This window comes from Oncorhynchus mykiss, chromosome 10, assembly GCF_057628025.1.
Source record: "Oncorhynchus mykiss isolate SJ-2025 chromosome 10, ASM5762802v1, whole genome shotgun sequence".
Taxonomy (NCBI): Eukaryota; Metazoa; Chordata; class Actinopteri; order Salmoniformes; family Salmonidae; genus Oncorhynchus; species Oncorhynchus mykiss.
Genome location: NC_143031.1, coordinates 60577116 through 60594304, shown reverse-complemented (window position 1 = coordinate 60594304; position 17189 = coordinate 60577116). Strand labels below are relative to the sequence as shown.

Here is a 17189-nt window from a genome sequence, read left to right as displayed (position 1 = left end):
GGAGAACCTTTTAAGAGCTAGAGTTATGATAGCCTGATAGCAGTGGGTAGAGTGGCATTTCGCAGGCGGTTCATACGGGCTGTTTCTCAGGAGCCTGGTGGTGCAGTTATCTATTTTTGGAGGGAGAAGATCATTCAGTGGATGGTCAAGAGTGTGCATGTCCTTCACCAGATGCACTGCAGCCTGCTCTGCAGTGAGGGGAGCTGTGGTTGGACTGCTCCAACAATGGAGATGATCCTCAAGGCCCTCCTCTGCAACTTGTCTAGTTGGGCCTGCTGCTTTTTACTGCATCCAACTAACAGCACTCCACCATATTCCAAACAAGGTCTGACCAGTATAGTATAGACTGTGACCAGATCTTCAGTGAGTAGGCCATTTCTGGCAAGAACATTCAGAAAGTGCAGACATTTTGAGTCCTTCCTCACTGACTGCTCCACATGTGTGTCACCACTGAGGTTAGAGTCTAGATGAAAACAAATATATTTAGTTGTTGTTACCACTGGTACTTCCTGTCCTTCTAGGATTAGTGGTGCGGGTTGTGGATGGTCTCTAGAAATAACATATCCGAATTTCCACTGACTTTTTCCCATTCAGGAGCATGTTGTTGGATGTGTCCCACTCTTCCAGCTGCTTTGCCGCCAAGCCCATGGAAATGTCCTCTTTGATGCTGGTTAATGGTATGGCTCGGGACAGCCCTACATCATCCAGTGTCCAGAGTGTCACTGAAGACAACTTTTCAGGTGGACATGTAAAGGAGAAACAGATATGGTGCAACCACGCCCCCTTGTGGCACACAAAAGGTGACCGCTGACCAAGTTCTAAAAGTGCCATTTGCCATCACCCTCTGCATTCTTCCTGTGGTGTAGCTGTAGAGCCAGGCTAGTAACCTTGGACACTGTTCAGTGTCAGACAGATGTTGCAGGAGCTTTGTGTGATCTACTCAGTCAAAGACTTTGGACATATCAGCAAGTAAGACCCTCACCATCGTTTTTTTTTTTTTGAGTCTGTAGCTGTCAGCCAGGAGTGTGTGGCTTTAACAAGGGCGGTAGTAGTGCTGGACTTTGGTAGGTAGGCATACTGATTTGTGCTCTCAGATAAAACTGTTGGCATTAGGTATTTTTTATGAAGCTCTCCTGGATTTTTCCAAGAAATGACGTCCAGTCGGATTCTGGCTAGGATACAATACCTTCAGAAAGTATTCATACCTCTTGACTTATTCCAAATTTTTTTGTTTTACATCCTGAATTCAAAATGTATTAAATATTTGTTTTCTCTCACCCATCTACACACAATACCCCATAATGACAAAGTGAAAATATGTTTTTAGAATTTTATTGCACATTTATTGAAAATGAAATACAAATATGTTTCATTTACATAAGTATTCACACCCCTGAGTCAATACTTTGTAGAACCACCTTTGGCAGCGATTACAGCTGTGAGTCTTTCTGGGTAAGTCTAAGAGCTTTCCACACCTGGGTTGTGTAACATTTGTCCATTATTCTTTTCAAAATTCTTCAAGCTCTGTCAAATTGGTTGTTGATCATTGCTAGACAACCATTTGAAGGTATTGCCATAGATTTTCAAGTAGATTTAAGTCAAAACTGTAACCTGGCCACTCAGAAAAATTCACTGTCTTCTTGGTACGCAACTCAAGTGGGGATTTGGCCTTGTGTTTTAGGTTATTGTCCTGCTGAAAGGTGAATTCATCTCCCAGTGTCTGGTGGAAAGCAGACTGAACCGTGTTTTCCCCTTTTCCTAGGATTTTGCCTTTGCTTAGCTCCATTCCGTTTCTTTTTTATCCTGAAAAACTCCCCAGTCCTTAATGATTACAATCATACCCATAACATTAAAATATGGAGAGTGGTACTTAGTAATGTGTTGTATTGGATGTTCCCCAAACCCAAACATAACACTTTGTGTTCACTACAGTCAAAGGCTCAGCCAATCGTTACATAACAGCAGAATGCAGCGCAGCGCTGCTGAAGAAAGAGGAGACAACCAATTTACTAGTTACAGCATCAGCGCGCCTCTGGAAAGTCAGCTTGTCAGTTACAGCAGCGCGTCCCCTGAACGATAACGAAGAGGTCATTTTAGGTGAGAAGCCTGACCACGGAGACCGGGGTGAGAAGGTGATGAAGCGTACTTCATGAGCTGTAACCGAAAAACTACTGGCTTTTGGAACGTTTGAGGTGAGGGAGAAAGTGTGGTGAACAAGTATTAGCACTGTTAAGTATCTTGCTAGCTGGATCGAAATCTCCGTTACCTAGCCAGAAAAATGTTGTGCAACATTAGCCAACTTATCTGATAAATAATTGAGTTTATGGTGTGAAAATTAGCTTGCTAATAAAGTCAGACAGTTAACATCAGATGAGCTAACATTGGTAACCTAACCAATTCGCTATAGTATTAACTTGCATACGACTCCTTGCCGTTATGCCGAAAATTCTCCCCACCCTTCTAATTTCCTTAATTTTGTGGCTAGAGTCAAATACTTTCTGTGTCACATATCAGAGTCAAACACTTTCATTAGAACAAACTTCAAATCAGGATAGGCAACCGAAATGAATAATTCATGTATGTGTTATATTAAACATGGAGGTACGGGCGACATGGGCAGCCACCCAGGGCGACATCAAGGGGGCGCCCCCGATTCGGGCGCTGAAGGGGGGGTTCGTCCAGGGTGCCAAACAAGCCAGACATAAACACTTGAAACAAATTGTCAAACAGAAAACTGCCACTAAGATCAGTGAAATGTAGGCTAAATTGACAACGGAGTGAAGAGCAGAAATCTCAACCCGCAAGCAAGTTGCAGCAAGCATGTTGCAGCAATGAAAAATTCTTCCCCCTTCGCCTTCTTCATTGCAGCGATTTGCTTGCTGCAACTTGCTTGCTAGTTGAGATTTCTGCTCTTCACTCGATTTACGACACAACACCGTTCCTCAAGTTATAACGCGTTAGTTGCTTACTGGACCCTGGCAATCTGTGTGAAATGTTAACTAGTTAACTAACCACTATCTGTTAACTAATGTTTTCCCTCTACATTATGTGGTTAATTTTCAGAATGAGAGAATTAGATGAAAATGGGGGCGTTGCTTGTTAAACAAGTGGATTCAGGGATCAAGTGTAGCTGGAGATGGACCTGGCTTAAACTGGATGCCACTATAGATGTGGAAGGAACACCACACCCTTTCGCTCTTTCTCACTTTTGCGGGCACATTGTAGAACAGATGTCCACAGGCAGAAAGTGTACAATGTAATAGTGTGCATTGTAGCTCAAATATATTGTTTTTGTTGTGTTGAATTTGACAGTAACGTGCGAGTAAGGGGGGATTATACTTTGTTTTACTCAGTGAACTTTATTTTTGTAGCTTTGTAGCCTTTATTTTTGTAGCCTTATTTTTGTAGCCTACACATGTAGCCTTGTGCACTTGATCGATGTCTATAGTAGCCACTATAATATAGCAAAAAGAGAATGCTTGTTTGTTTCATTCTATTTCTACTTTAAGATGTATTTTCCCAAGTGGAATATATATGTGTGGTCACAAACATTCTATTATAATGGCTAACTGCAATATTAATGTGTTGTTTTTTTTATCAAGACTTGAGTGTCATTTGCAGTAAAGTCTAGGCAACAAATTACATTGGATTGCTTTCTTTACATTTTGTAGCTGTGAGTTAGGTTCACATTAACCACTTTTTTTTTACACACAGAGCCTGATCATGTAGATTATATTCTTTGTTGTTTAATTAGTTAAAAAACACATTTCCCCCTAGCAGGGATTTTTTTTGTTGCATGTTTCAATGCAACAAAAAAAAAGTGTCACTTTTTTGGGACCTCACCAGTTTGCATCCCTGCTTTGTGGTTGAATCTGTGTTTGAAATGTTCTGCTCGACTGAGGGATAATTGAATGTGTGGGATACAGAGATGAGGTACTCATTACAAAATCATGTTAAACACTATTATTGCACACAACGAAAGTCCATGCAACTTATTTTATAACTTGTTACGGACATTATTACCTCTGAACTTATTTAGGCATGCCATAACAAAAGGGTTGAATATTTATTTTGATTTTATATTAATTTATAATTCAAAAACACAAAAAACACACAATTCCACTTTGCCATTAATGGTTATTGTGTGTAGTCCCTGGACCAAGAAACCCAGGAGTATAAAAGGGCTACATACCGGGCCACGATCAGTATGCAAATCTGGAACGTTGCAGACAGAAATGCCATAGCATCACAGGAAGCTGCTGAGGGGAGGACGGCTCATAATAATGGCTGGAATGCAGTGAATGGAATGGTATCAAACGCATTAAAACCATGTATTTGATGTGTTCGATAGCATTCCATTAATTCCGTTCCAGCCATTACTATGAGCCTGTCCTCCCCAGTTAAGGTATTACTGGCCGACTGTGTCATAGATAGTCTGACTCTGTATGTTTGTTCATTTAATTTAGATTTTTTTGTATCAGGCAAAACCCCAAATCACTACTGACAACCATTGCACGGCTTGGTAAAACTGCACTAGGCCCATTGCCAACCCAAACTATGGTATAAGGGGGGGGAATTCTACTTTTTTTTGTTTGTTATTTCCTCCTCCAGTCAGGAGGAAGGAAAAGGAGTTGCTCTGTAAAGATAAGGACCTCGGTTTCCTTCCATTTTTGGTCATCAGGGAGTGAGTGGAAAATATGTGCAAACGCCCCCGAAGAGAGGCACACTGATATTCTCTCATTCTGTTATTTAGTCTACCCAAGGAGAGCACCACACGACTCTGAAGGTATGTGTCCAAATCGTATCTTTCATGTATTATTTTGATTGTCCCATGTTATGCTTGTTAGGTTTTAGGGCCTTTTATAACAGTGAATTGTAGGCCTATAGTTTGAGTCATTAATAGTAGAACTTACTCAATTAAAACAGCTGTAGGCTACTTACACTTGAGTCTAGGAACATACCACACTGAAAATATCTATGTAGTAGATGCGTCAACTTTCAGAATAATACCTGTGAGAAGGGGCAGTAGTTGTGTAGTTAAACATTGCCTGGACATTTTGTGATGAAAGACCCCTAAATGTTGTAAAACATACAGTAAAATTGTGTCTGTGTAAGTTTAAGATTCTTGTTTGCTATTTATAACCTCACAATGTAATTTACTCTCAATTGCATTTTTGTTTCTTATCTCTGATCTGTCCCATCTCCTCTCAATCCCTCATTCATTGGTCACCAGAACACACAAGGCAGCCATTGCTGGGAAAATGCAGGGCCAGAGAGAGAAGACATTCATATTGATCCTCGTTGCTGCGCTCTCTCACAGGGTAAGAGTTTTGACACATTTTTTGTTGTTGTAAGATTGAATTGATTGAACCCAGTTGTGGAAAAAGTATCCAATTGTCAAACTTGAGTAAAAGTATAGATACCCTACCGTTCAAAATTTGGGGTCACTTAGAAATGTCCTTGTTTTCCATGAAAACATACATGAAATTAGTTGCAAAATGAATAGGAAATATAGTCAAGACGTTGACAAGGTTATAAATAATTATTTTTAATTGAAATAATAATTGTGTCCTTCAAACTTTGCTTTCGTCAAAGAATCCTCCATTTGCAGCAATTCTAGCCTTGCAGACCTTCAGCATTCTACTTGTCAATTTGTTGAGATCATCTGAAGAGATTTCACCTCATGCTTCCTGAAGCACCTCCCACAAGTTGGATTGGCTTGATGGGAACTTCTTACCATACGGTTAAGCTGCTCCCACAACAGCTCCATAGGGTTGAGATCCAGTGACTGTGCTGGCCACTTCATTATAGACAGAATACCAGCTGACTGCTTCTTCCCTAAATAGGTATTGCATAGTTTGGAGCTGTGCTTTGGGTCATTGTCCTGTTGTAGGAGGAAATTGGCTCCAATGAAGTGCCGTCCACAGGGTATGGCATGGTGTTGCAAAATGGAGTGGTAGCCTTCCTTCTTCAAAATCCCTTTTACCCTGTACAAATCTCCCACTTTACCACCACCAAAGAACCCCCAGACCATCACATTGCCTCCACCATGCTTGACAGATGGCGTCTTTTAATAATCTTTTCGCATCTTTTCATTTTTTTCTCCATCTCACGAATGTTCTTCTTTGTGATCCGAACACCTCAAACTTAGATTCTGTCCATAACACTTTTTTTCCAAATCTTCCTCTGTCCAGTGTCTGTGTTCTTTTGCCCATCTTTTCTTTTTATTGGCCAGTCTGAGATATGGCTTTTTCTTTGCAACTCTGCCTAAAAGGCCAGCATCCCAGTGTCGCCTGTCACGATCGTCGTAAGAAGCGGACCAAAGATGCATCATTTTAATAGATGATGAAAAACACGAAGTAAACTGTACAAAACATTAAACGAATAACGACCGTGAAGCTATAATAAGCACTGTGCTGACACAAGCAACTAACATAGACAATCACCCACAACCCACAATGACAAAACAGGCTACCTAAATATGGTTCCCAATCAGAGACAACGACTAACACCTGCCTCTGATTGAGAACCATATCAGGCCAAACACAGAAACACAGAACTAGACATCCAACATAGAATGCCCACTCAGATCACACCCTGACCAAACAAAACATAGAAACATACAGAGCAAACTATGGTCAGGGTGTGACATCGCCTCTTCACTGTTGACGTTGAGACTGGTGTTTTGCGGGTACTATTTAATGAAGCTGCCAGTTTAGGACTTGTGATGCGTCTGTTTTTCAAACTAGACACTAATGTACTTGTCCTCTTGCTCAGTTGTGCACCAGGGTCTCCCGCTCCTCTTTCTATTCTGGTTAGGGCCAGTTTGCACTGTTCTGTGAAGGGAGTAGTACACAGCGTTGTACGAGATCTTCAGTTTCTTGGCAATTTCTCACATGGAATAGCCTTCATTTCTCAGAACAAGAATAGACTGACGAGTTTCAGAAGAAAGTTATTTGTTTCTGGCCATTTTGAGCCTGTAATCGAACCACAAATGCTGATGCTCCAGATGCTCAACTAGTCTAAATAAGGCCAGTATTATTGCTTCTTTAATCAGCATACACCAGTTTCCAGCTGTGCTAACATAATTGCAAAATGGTTTTCTTAAGATCAATTAGCCTTTTAAAATGATAAACTTGGATTAGCTAACACAATACTTACTTTTTTTTGTACTTCCGGCGCCGACAGAGATGGCCACCTCGCTTCGCGTTCCTAGGAAACTATGCAGTTTTTTGTTTTGTTACGTGTTATTTCTTACATTAGTACCCCAGGTCATCTTAGGTTTCATTACATACAGTCGAGAAGAACTACTGAACATAAGAGCAGCGTCAACTCACCATCAGTACGACCAAGAATATGACTTTCGCGAAGCGGATCCTGTGTTCTGCCTTTCACCCAGGACAACGGAATGGATCCCAGCCGGCGACCCAAAAAAACTACTTCGTAAAAGGGGGAAACGGAGCGGTCTACTGGTCAGACTCCGGAGACGGGCACATCGTGCACCACTCCCTAGCATTCTTCTCGCCAATGTCCAGTCTCTTGACAACAAGGTTGATGAAATCTGAGCAAGTGTAGCATTCCAGAGGGACATCAGAGACTGTAACGTTCTTTGCTTCACGGAAACATGGCTCACTGGAGTGACGCTATCGGAGTCGGTGCAGCCAACTGGTTTCTCTACGCATCGCGCAGACAGAAACAAACATCTTTCTGGTAAGAAGAGGGGCGGGGGCGTATGCTTCATTGTTAACGTGACGTGGTGTGATCATAACAACATACAGGTACTCAAGTCCTTCTGTTCACCTGATTTAGAATTCCTCACAATCAAATGTCGACCGCATTATCTACCAAGGGAATTCTCTTCGATTACAATCACAGCCGTATATATTCCCCCCCAAGCAGACACATCGATGGCTCTGAACGAACTTTATTTAACTCTTTGCAAACTGGAATCCATTTATCCGGAGGCTGCATTCATTGTGGCTGGGGATTTTAACGAGGCTAATCTGAAAACAAGACTCCCTAAATTTTATCAGCATATCGATTGCGCAACCAGGGCTGGAAAAACCTTGGATCACTGCTATTCTAACTTCCGCGACGCATATAAGGCCCTGCCCCGCCCTCCTTTCGGGAAAGCTGACCACAACTCCATTTTGTTGATCCCTGCCTACAGACAGAAACTAAAACAAGAAGCTCCCGCGCTGAGGTCTGTTCAACGCTGGTCCGACCAATCTGATTCCACACCCCAAGACTGCTTCCATCACGTGGACTGGGATATGTTTCGTATTGTGTCAGACAACAACATTGACGAATACGCAGATTCGGTGAGCGAGTTCATTAGAACGTGCGTTGAAGATGTCGTTCCCATAGCAACGATTAAAACATTCCCAAACCAGAAACCGTGGATTGATGGCAGCATTCGCGTGAAACTGAAAGCCCGAACCACTGCTTTTAATCAGGGCAAGGTCACCGGAAACATGACCGAATACAAACAGTGTAACTATTCCCTCAGCAAGGCAATCAAACAAGCTAAGCGTCAATATATAGACAAAGTAGAATCTCAATTCAACGGCTCAGACACAAGAGGTATGTGGCAGGGTCCACAGTCAATCACGGATTACAAAATGAAAACCAGCCCAGTCACGGACCAGGATGTCTTGCTCCCAGGCAGACTAAATAACTTTTTTGCCCGCTTTGAGGACAATACAGTGCCACTGACACGGCCCGCAACTAAAACATGCGGACTCTCCTTCACTGCAGCCGACGTGAGGAAAACATTTAAACGTGTCAACCCTCGCAAGGCTGCAGGCCCAGACGGCATCCCCAGCCGCGCCCTCAGAGCATGCTCAGACCAGCTGGCTGGTGTGTTTACGGACATATTCAATCAATCCCTATCCCAGTCTGTTGTTCCCACATGCTTCAAGAGGGCCACCATTGTTCCTGTTCCCAAGAAAGCTAAGGTAACTGAGCTAAACGACTACCGCCCCGTAGCACTCACTTCCGTCATCATGAAGTGCTTTGAGAGACTAGTCAAGGACCATATCACCTCCACCCTACCTGACATCCTAGACCCACTCCAATTTGCTTACCGCCCAAATAGGTGCACAGACGATGCAATCTCAGCCACACTGCACACTGCCCTAACCCATCTGGACAAGAGGAATACCTATGTGAGAATGCTGTTCATCGACTACAGCTCGGCATTTAACACCATAGTACCCTCCAAGCTCGTCATCAAGCTCGAGACCCTGGGTCTCGACCCCGCCCTGTGCAACTGGGTACTGGACTTCCTGACGGGCCGCCTCCAGGTGGTGAGGGTAGGCAACAACATTTCCACCCCGCTGATCCTCAACACTGGGGCCCCACAAGGGTGCATTCTGAGCCCTCTCCTGTACTCCCTGTCCACCCATGACTGCGTGGCCACGCACGCCTCCAACTCAATCATCAAGTTTGCGGACGACACAACAGTGGTAGGCTTGATTACCAACAACGACGAGACGGCCTACAGGGAGGAGGTGAGGGCCCTCGGAGTGTGGTGTCAGGAAAATAACCTCACACTCAACGTCAACAAAACTAAGGAGATGATTGTGGACTTCAGGAAACAGCAGAGGGAACACCCCCCTATCCACATCGATGGAACAGTAGTGGAGAGGGTAGTAAGTTTTAAGTTCCTCGGCGTACACATCACAGACAAACTGAATTGGTCCACCCACACAGACAGCATCGTGAAGAAGGCGCAGCAGCGCCTCTTCAATCTCAGGAGGCTGAAGAAATTTGGCTTGTCACCAAAAGCACTCAAAAACTTCTACAGATGCACAATCGAGAGCATCCTGTCGGGCTGTATCACCGCCTGGTACGTCAACTGCTCCGCCCACAACCGTAAGGCTCTCCAGAGGGTAGTGAAGTCTGCACAACGCATCACCGGGGGCAAACTACCTGCCCTCCAGGACACCTACACCACCCGATGTCACAGGAAGGCCATAAAGATCATCAAGGACAACAACCACCCGAGGCACTGCCTGTTCACCCCGCTATCATCCAGAAGGCGAGGTCAGTACAGGTGCATCAAAGCTGGGACCGAGAGACTGAAAAACAGCTTCTATCTCAAGGCCATCAGACTGTTAAACAGCCACCACTAACATTGAGTGGCTGCTGCCAACACACTGACTCAACTCCAGCCACTTTAATAATGGGAATTGATGGGAAATGATGTAAAATATATCACTAGCCACTTTAAACAATGCTACCTAATATAATGTTTACATACCCTACATTATTCATCTCATTTGTATATGTATATACTGTACTCTATATCATCTACTGCATCTTTATGTAATACATGTATCGCTAGCCACTTTAACTATGCCACTTTGTTTACATACTCATCTCATATGTATATACTGCACTCAATACCATCTACTGTATCTTGCCTATGCCGCTCTGTACCATCACTCACTCATATATCTTTATGTACATATTCTTTATCCCCTTACACTTGTAAGGTAGTAGTTTTGGAATTGTTAGCTAGATTACTTGTTAGGTATTACTGCATTGTCGGAACTAGAAGCACAAGCATTTCGCTACACTCGCATTAACATCTGCTAACCATGTGTATGTGACAAATAACATTTGATTTGATTTGATTTGACAACATGCCATTGGAACACAAGAATGATGGTTGCTGATAACGGGCCTCTGTACCCTATGTAGATATTAGAGGTCGACCGATTATGATTTTTCAACGCCGATACCGATTATTGGAGGACCAAAAAGGCCAATACTGATTAATCGCCTGATTTTTAAAATGTATTTGTAATAATGACAATTACAACAATACTGAATGAACACTAATTTTAACTTAATATAATACATAAATAAAATCAATTTAGCCTCAAATAAATAATGAAACATGTTCAATTTGGTTTAAGTAATGCAAAAACAAAGTGTCGGAGAAGAAAGTAAAAGTGCAATATGTGCCATGTAAAAAAGCTAACGTTTAAGTTCCTTGCTCAGAACACGAGAACATATGAAAGTTGGTGCTTCCTTTTGACATGACACTTCAATATTCCAAGGTAAGAGGTTTTAGGTTGTAGTTAATATAGTATTTATAGGACTATTTCTCTCTATACCATTTGAATTTCATATACCTTTGACTACTGGATGTTCTTATAGGCACTATAGTATTGCCAGTGTAACAGTATAGCTTCCGTCCCTCTCCTCGCCCCTACCTGGGCTCGAACCAGGAACACATCGACAACAGCCACACTCGAAGCAGCGTTACCTATCTCTCCACAAAAGCCGCGGCCCTTGCAGAGCAAGGGGAATAACTACTCCAAATCTCAGAGCGAATGACGTTTGAAACGCTATTAGCGCACACCCAGCTAACTAGCTAGACATTTCACATCGGTTACACCGGCCATTAGGCTGATAGGCTTGAAGTCATAAACAGCGCTGTGCTTGCGAAGAGCTGCTGGCGAAAGTGCTGTTTGAATGAATGCTTACGAGCCTGCTTCTGTTTACCATCGCCCAGTCAGACTGCTCTATCAAATCAGACTTAATTATAACATAATAACACACAGGAATACGAGCCTTTGGTCATTAATATGGTCAAATCTGGAAACTACCATTTCGAAAACAAAACGTTTATTATTTCAGTGAAATACGGAACCGTTCGGTATTTTATCTAACGGGTGGCATCCCTAAATCTAAATATTATTTTTACATTGCACAACCTTCAATGTTATGTCATAATTATGTAAAATTCTGGCAAATTAGTTCTCAATGAGCCAGGCTGCCCAAACTGTTGCATATACCCTGACTCTGCTTGCAATGAACACAAGAGAAATGACACAATTTCACCTGGTTAACATTGCCTGCTAACCTGGAATTCTTTTAGCTAAATATGCAGGTTTAAAAATATATACTTCTGTGTATTGATTTTAAGAAAGGCATTGGTGTTTATGGTTAGGTACAGTCGTCCAAAGATTGTGCTTTTTTCACAAATGCACTTTTGTTAAATCATCCCATGTGTAGTTATAACTAGTGATTATAATTGATTGATTGTTTTTTATGAGATACGTTTAATGGTAGCTAGCAACTTACCTTGGCTTCTACTGCATTCGCATAACAGGCAGGCTCCTCGTGGAGTGCAATGTAATCAGGTGGTTATGAGCGAGCGTTGGACTAGTTAACTGTACGGTTGCAAGATTGGATCCCCCGAGCTGACAAGGTGAAACTCTGTCATTCTGCCCCTGAACAAGGCAGTTAACCCACCGTTCCTAGGCCGTCATTGAAAATAAGAATGTGTTATTAACTGACTTGCCTAGTTAAATAAAGGTATTTTTTTTAAATAAAAAAATCGGCAAAAATCGGCGCCCAAAAATACCGATTTCCGATTGTTATGAAAACTTGAAAACGGCCCTAATTAATCAGCCATTCCGATTAATCGGTCGACCTCTAGTAGATATTCCATTTTTAAAAATCAGCTGTTTCCATCTACAATAGTCATTTACAACATTAACAATGTCTACACTGTATTTCTGATACATTTTATGTTATTTTAATGGACAAAAATGAAGCTTTTCTTTAAAAAACAAGGACATTTCTAAGTGACCCCAAACTTTTGAACGGTAGTGTAGCTTAATAGAAAGTTACTCAAGTAAAAGTGAAAGTCACCCAGTAAAATACTAGAGTAAAAGTCTGAAAGTATTTGGTTTTAAATATACTTAAGTATCTAAAGTAGAAGTAAAAGTATAAATAATTAAAAAAAAATCCTTATATTAAGCAAAATACAATTTTCTTGTTTTTAAAATGTATGTATAGCCAGGCGCACACTCCAACACTCAGACACTATTTGCAAAAGATGCATTTGTGTTTAGTGAGTCCGCCTGACCATAGGCAGTAGGGATGACCACGAGTTCTCTTGATAAGTGTGGGAATTTCACAATTTTCCTGTTCTGCTAAGCATTCAAAATGTACTTTTGGTTGTCAGGGAAAATGTATGGAGTTAAAAGTACAATATTTTCTATAGGAATGTAGTGAAGTAGAAGTAAAAGTTGTAAAACATTTAAATTGTAAAGTAAAGTACAGATACCCCAAAAAACGACTTAAATAAAAATACTTTAAAGTACTACTTAAGTACTTTACACCACTGATTGAACCAGCCATACTGTAAGGACAGACTTCTGGGCCTGTTTCCCACATCCAGAGTGAGCCTATTCCTGGACTCTCCATTGAGCATGATTTTTAGTCAAGAACTAGGCTCACTCTGGGTCTGGGAAACTGGCCTTGATGTACTTAATTTGGCAAATGCTTGAATTTGAACTTGGAAAATTAGAATTGTATTGTCATAAAATGTTGAGTGCTATACATTGTTACACTGTGATACTACCTGTATTAAAAAAGGTAACAATTCTCTTTACTATTACAGGTGACTCAGGCAAAGGTAATGGACATGGTTCCTAATGCCGTGGATGACCAGTACACTCACTGTCGGGAGCAGATGTTGAAGAAGGTTGTGGAAGGGGGTCTGCTGGAAGAAGAACTGAAAAACAGTCAAAAGTATAGTGAAGCCTGGGGGAAAAAGCAGTGTACAAAGTTAATCCCGGGAGGCGTCAAGCAACACACGGATGCATTGGTGGCTTATGGACATGGGGGAAATGTGTTCAGAAATATGTTCAACCAAGCAGTGGAGACTCAGGGTGGGAATGTCACTGTCTATAACGGCAACTTCCAGTTCAAATCCCTCCACTTCCTTCTAATGGATGCCATGAGGCTTTTGAAGACTGAGAACTGCCAAACTGTGTTTCGTGGCTCAAGCAAAGATTATGAGGCACAAGTAGGGTCAGAAGTGCGATTTGGGAGGTTTACCTCAACCAAGGCCAAGCTTTCCGATGCGGAGGAATCTGCTTCAGACAATGGGATCCTTTTCAACATCACTTCCTGCACTGTAGTCAACGTGGATGATTACACTTGCTTCTCAGACAGCATTGATCAGCTGATATCCCCAGCAGAGGTGTTTAGGGTGGCTGAGGTAAAGAATGTAAGAAATAAAGATCACGAGTACAGAGAGATCGTTTTGACAAGTTCAAGAACTCACAGCATTGACAGCATCCGCGACTGTTACCTCTTCCCCAGGTGAGGCCAGGTTATGTAAGCGAAAAGATATGTCAACATTAGACTACCAAACAGGTGTAGACGACACAAGAGTCAAGTGTTTTTAAAATGTCTACCTTATTCTTTGAAGAATGAAAGTCTGTCTTTGTCTGTTTGTCTCACCAGATCTCCTACAACTACGAGTCCTCCATCAATCACCCCCAAAGGCTCCTCTACTCAATGGCTTGGCAGTAGCCTGTCTGTTCTTGTGGTTGTATCTCTCTCTATCTCCCTGATCACCAGGACTGATGATCTCTGATAAACTAAAGTGTTGAGTGCTAATAGATGCGGTAAAGAAGTCAATGGAGTGCAGACCGTGGGGGATAGAAGGACGCACATTCAACCAATCTGTTCTAACAAAATAGATATTTGTCAAATTGTAATTTTTGATGTATTGTAACATGCCCATAATGTGCTTATTAAAGTTTGATTTGGTGGATATATCTGTCTGTTTTTACGGCATAACATTTAGAAGTAGTCCCTTTTCATGTTTAGTAGAAGTGACTGCTAAAGGCTAACTCCCATTTGTATTGACTGGTAGCATAGTTAGCATTGACTGTAATGCAGTTTAACTGTAATGCAGTTTCCTGGTGGTGATGACATCAACATGTATTCGGGTTGACATCCATACCAGCATTATTCTCCGATTTTTACCTCAACATGGTGTGAAACACACATAAACAATAGCCTAAATGTAGGCTAATTTTGCTGGTGGCCATTGAGGAGATTCTGGATCTTTCCCCCACGACATCTTTCTCCCATGCGATGCGTTTCCATGGCATTTCCATTGTTTTGGTTGAGATCCAATGACCTCTTGACTGCATCTATTGAAAAGGACAAATAGACACACACAATTGCATGTATGTAATATCAGTTTACACAGACACATAGATAGTCATCAAATGTGACAAAGCGCCAACCTTTCAAACCCCTCTTAGCATAATGATATTCTCTTGAAAAATGTATTTCTTTGCATTTGATTGTTTTTGTGAGAAAAAAATATATCATGGTGAATAGACAATATTAGATAAGATGTTTTAAACAATATGTTATGCATTTAGCAAATATTTTGGTATCACAACAATTGACTGTGGGTGGTGTCCAGTTTTCATAGATGTAATTTAATTTTTCTCTTGTTTTGTTATCGAATAAAAAACAAGTTGAGCATTTTTGAGTGTTGGATAGGACACCTTTTGCATCTACGCATTGGGATGGGGTGGGAAGGAGTGATAGATTTAGTAAATGTATTAGATAATTAAAAGTAGTAAGCTTCTCCAGCTGGAAATGACTTTACATACATTGGGGTGATAAGCATGTACATTGAATTAATTGATGTAAGGCTCATAACCTGACAGTCCAGACAAACAGTATGTAAGACCTCGTAATATTTAGGTTGTGTAATATGTGTGAGGGGAAATGACTGTCATACCTATGAGGGATGTGGACAGAGAGCCCTTTCTCCAAGCTCAAGCCATGCTCAAAATCACAGTAGCACTAGCCTTTAGGTCTTAGTTACAAGGTGTTTGCACTGACTCAATCACAGCTGGAGCCACACATGTTTTGGCTAATATTTCATCCTTATCCTGGAACCTGCATGTTGCGCAGGCTTTTGTTCCAGCCCAGCACCAGCTCACTGGATACAACTAATCAACCGACCATAAAGCCCTTGATTAGTTGAATCAGATGTTTTAGTACTGGACTGGAACTAAAACCTGCACACACTGTGTGACCTGGACCAGAATTGAAGAACAATTCATTTGAGTGTTGCCTCATTGAAGCACATGGGGGTTTCTGCAAAGAAGAGTTGAGGTCAAGCCTGCCTTACAACTGTGGTGCAAATATCAATACACACAGGTCCTGGTATAACTGAGATAACTTACACTGTTCTAAGAAGTTTCTTTAGTTGTTACCTTATTTCTTATTCTTACTCGTATATATAAATATATATATATATATATATATATTTTTTTTTAAATGCATTGTTGGTTAGGGGCTACAACCTGTTGTATTTGGCGTATGTGACTAATAAAATTAGATGTGATTTGAATTATGGTTTCAACTTTTCACCCCTTTTTTTCTAATTATAGCAGTCATCCTCATAAATCAAGTCGACAATCTATCGGCAAATCCTTTTTAAATCATTGTCATATGACGAGAAATAATGAAATGATAGACATAACATATCGGTGCTCATCGGCCATTGGACACAAACATTTCACAACAAGTTGGAAATCGCAAATTCAACACTGTGGTTTGGAAGGAATCAGTGGCTAACTGCAAGCATTGCAAAGAAATTGTTAGTCTCCTATTCAGTGTAGGTGCTGTGTTGTACCAAGTCTAAGATAAGGGTCTCTTTTCCAATATTAAAATTATAAACAGTCAATGAAGCATCATTTGTCCCGCTCTCAAAACAACTGTTAACTCGGAACTACAAAATCTGACTTTAGGTAATTCAAGACAACTGGGAACTCGGGAAAAACGAGCTACGACTGGGAAAATACGTTTTGAACTTTCAACCAATTTGGAATTGTAAATCTGGAACTTGGGCCTCTTTCTAGAGCTACAAACTGAAGATCACTGACGTCATCATGATTCAACCTTTTTTTTCTTCTAGTTCACAGTTGTCTTGAAAGCACCTTAAATCCAGAGAATGCCAGACTTTGATGACAAAGTTTGATGACAAAATTTGCCCATTAAGGACCGCCGCGGCACCTTCCTGTTCAAGTGAGCACAGCACAACAAGGTGAGTCCAAAAATGTCTTGTATGCTGCTGCATAAATGATGCAATATGCCAGGGAGATATGTATACTGTAGCCAAGAAAGTAAGCTGTTAGTAGCTCATGTGCCTCACCCTAATAATTAGTTATATTTTCACCTCTTAATGTCGCCGACTGTTCTGACTTGGTGGTGCACATGTAGCCTATAACCTGTTTTTGAGAAATATAATAATTGGATATTGTAAGAACTTTGTCTGCTTATATGCCTCCTTATTTATCCTACGGTTCTGACTTGGTGCACAGGGAGAATACTGTAAGAAC

At 41.3% G+C, this 17189-nt stretch overlaps 1 protein-coding gene across 6 annotated transcripts; it reads left to right on the top strand.

Annotated features, from left to right (window-relative positions):
• The first annotated feature begins 1960 nt into the window (after positions 1-1960).
• On the top strand, positions 1961-16198 carry LOC110534388 (T-cell ecto-ADP-ribosyltransferase 2). 6 transcript variants are annotated; one of them, XM_021619239.3, is made up of 5 exons: positions 1961-2097; positions 4754-4786; positions 5234-5321; positions 13427-14133; positions 14278-16198. In XM_021619239.3, exons 3-5 carry the CDS (start codon positions 5262-5264, stop codon positions 14408-14410), a joined length of 900 nt encoding a protein of 299 aa, XP_021474914.3. In that variant the 5' UTR covers positions 1961-2097; positions 4754-4786; positions 5234-5261; the 3' UTR covers positions 14411-16198. The 6 variants fall into 6 exon arrangements, with proteins under 6 accessions (XP_021474914.3, XP_021474912.3, XP_090043430.1 ...); XM_021619237.3 differs by having other exon boundaries at positions 1961-2192; XM_090187304.1 differs by having other exon boundaries at positions 1964-2124.
• Positions 16199-17189: the final 991 nt, after the last annotated feature.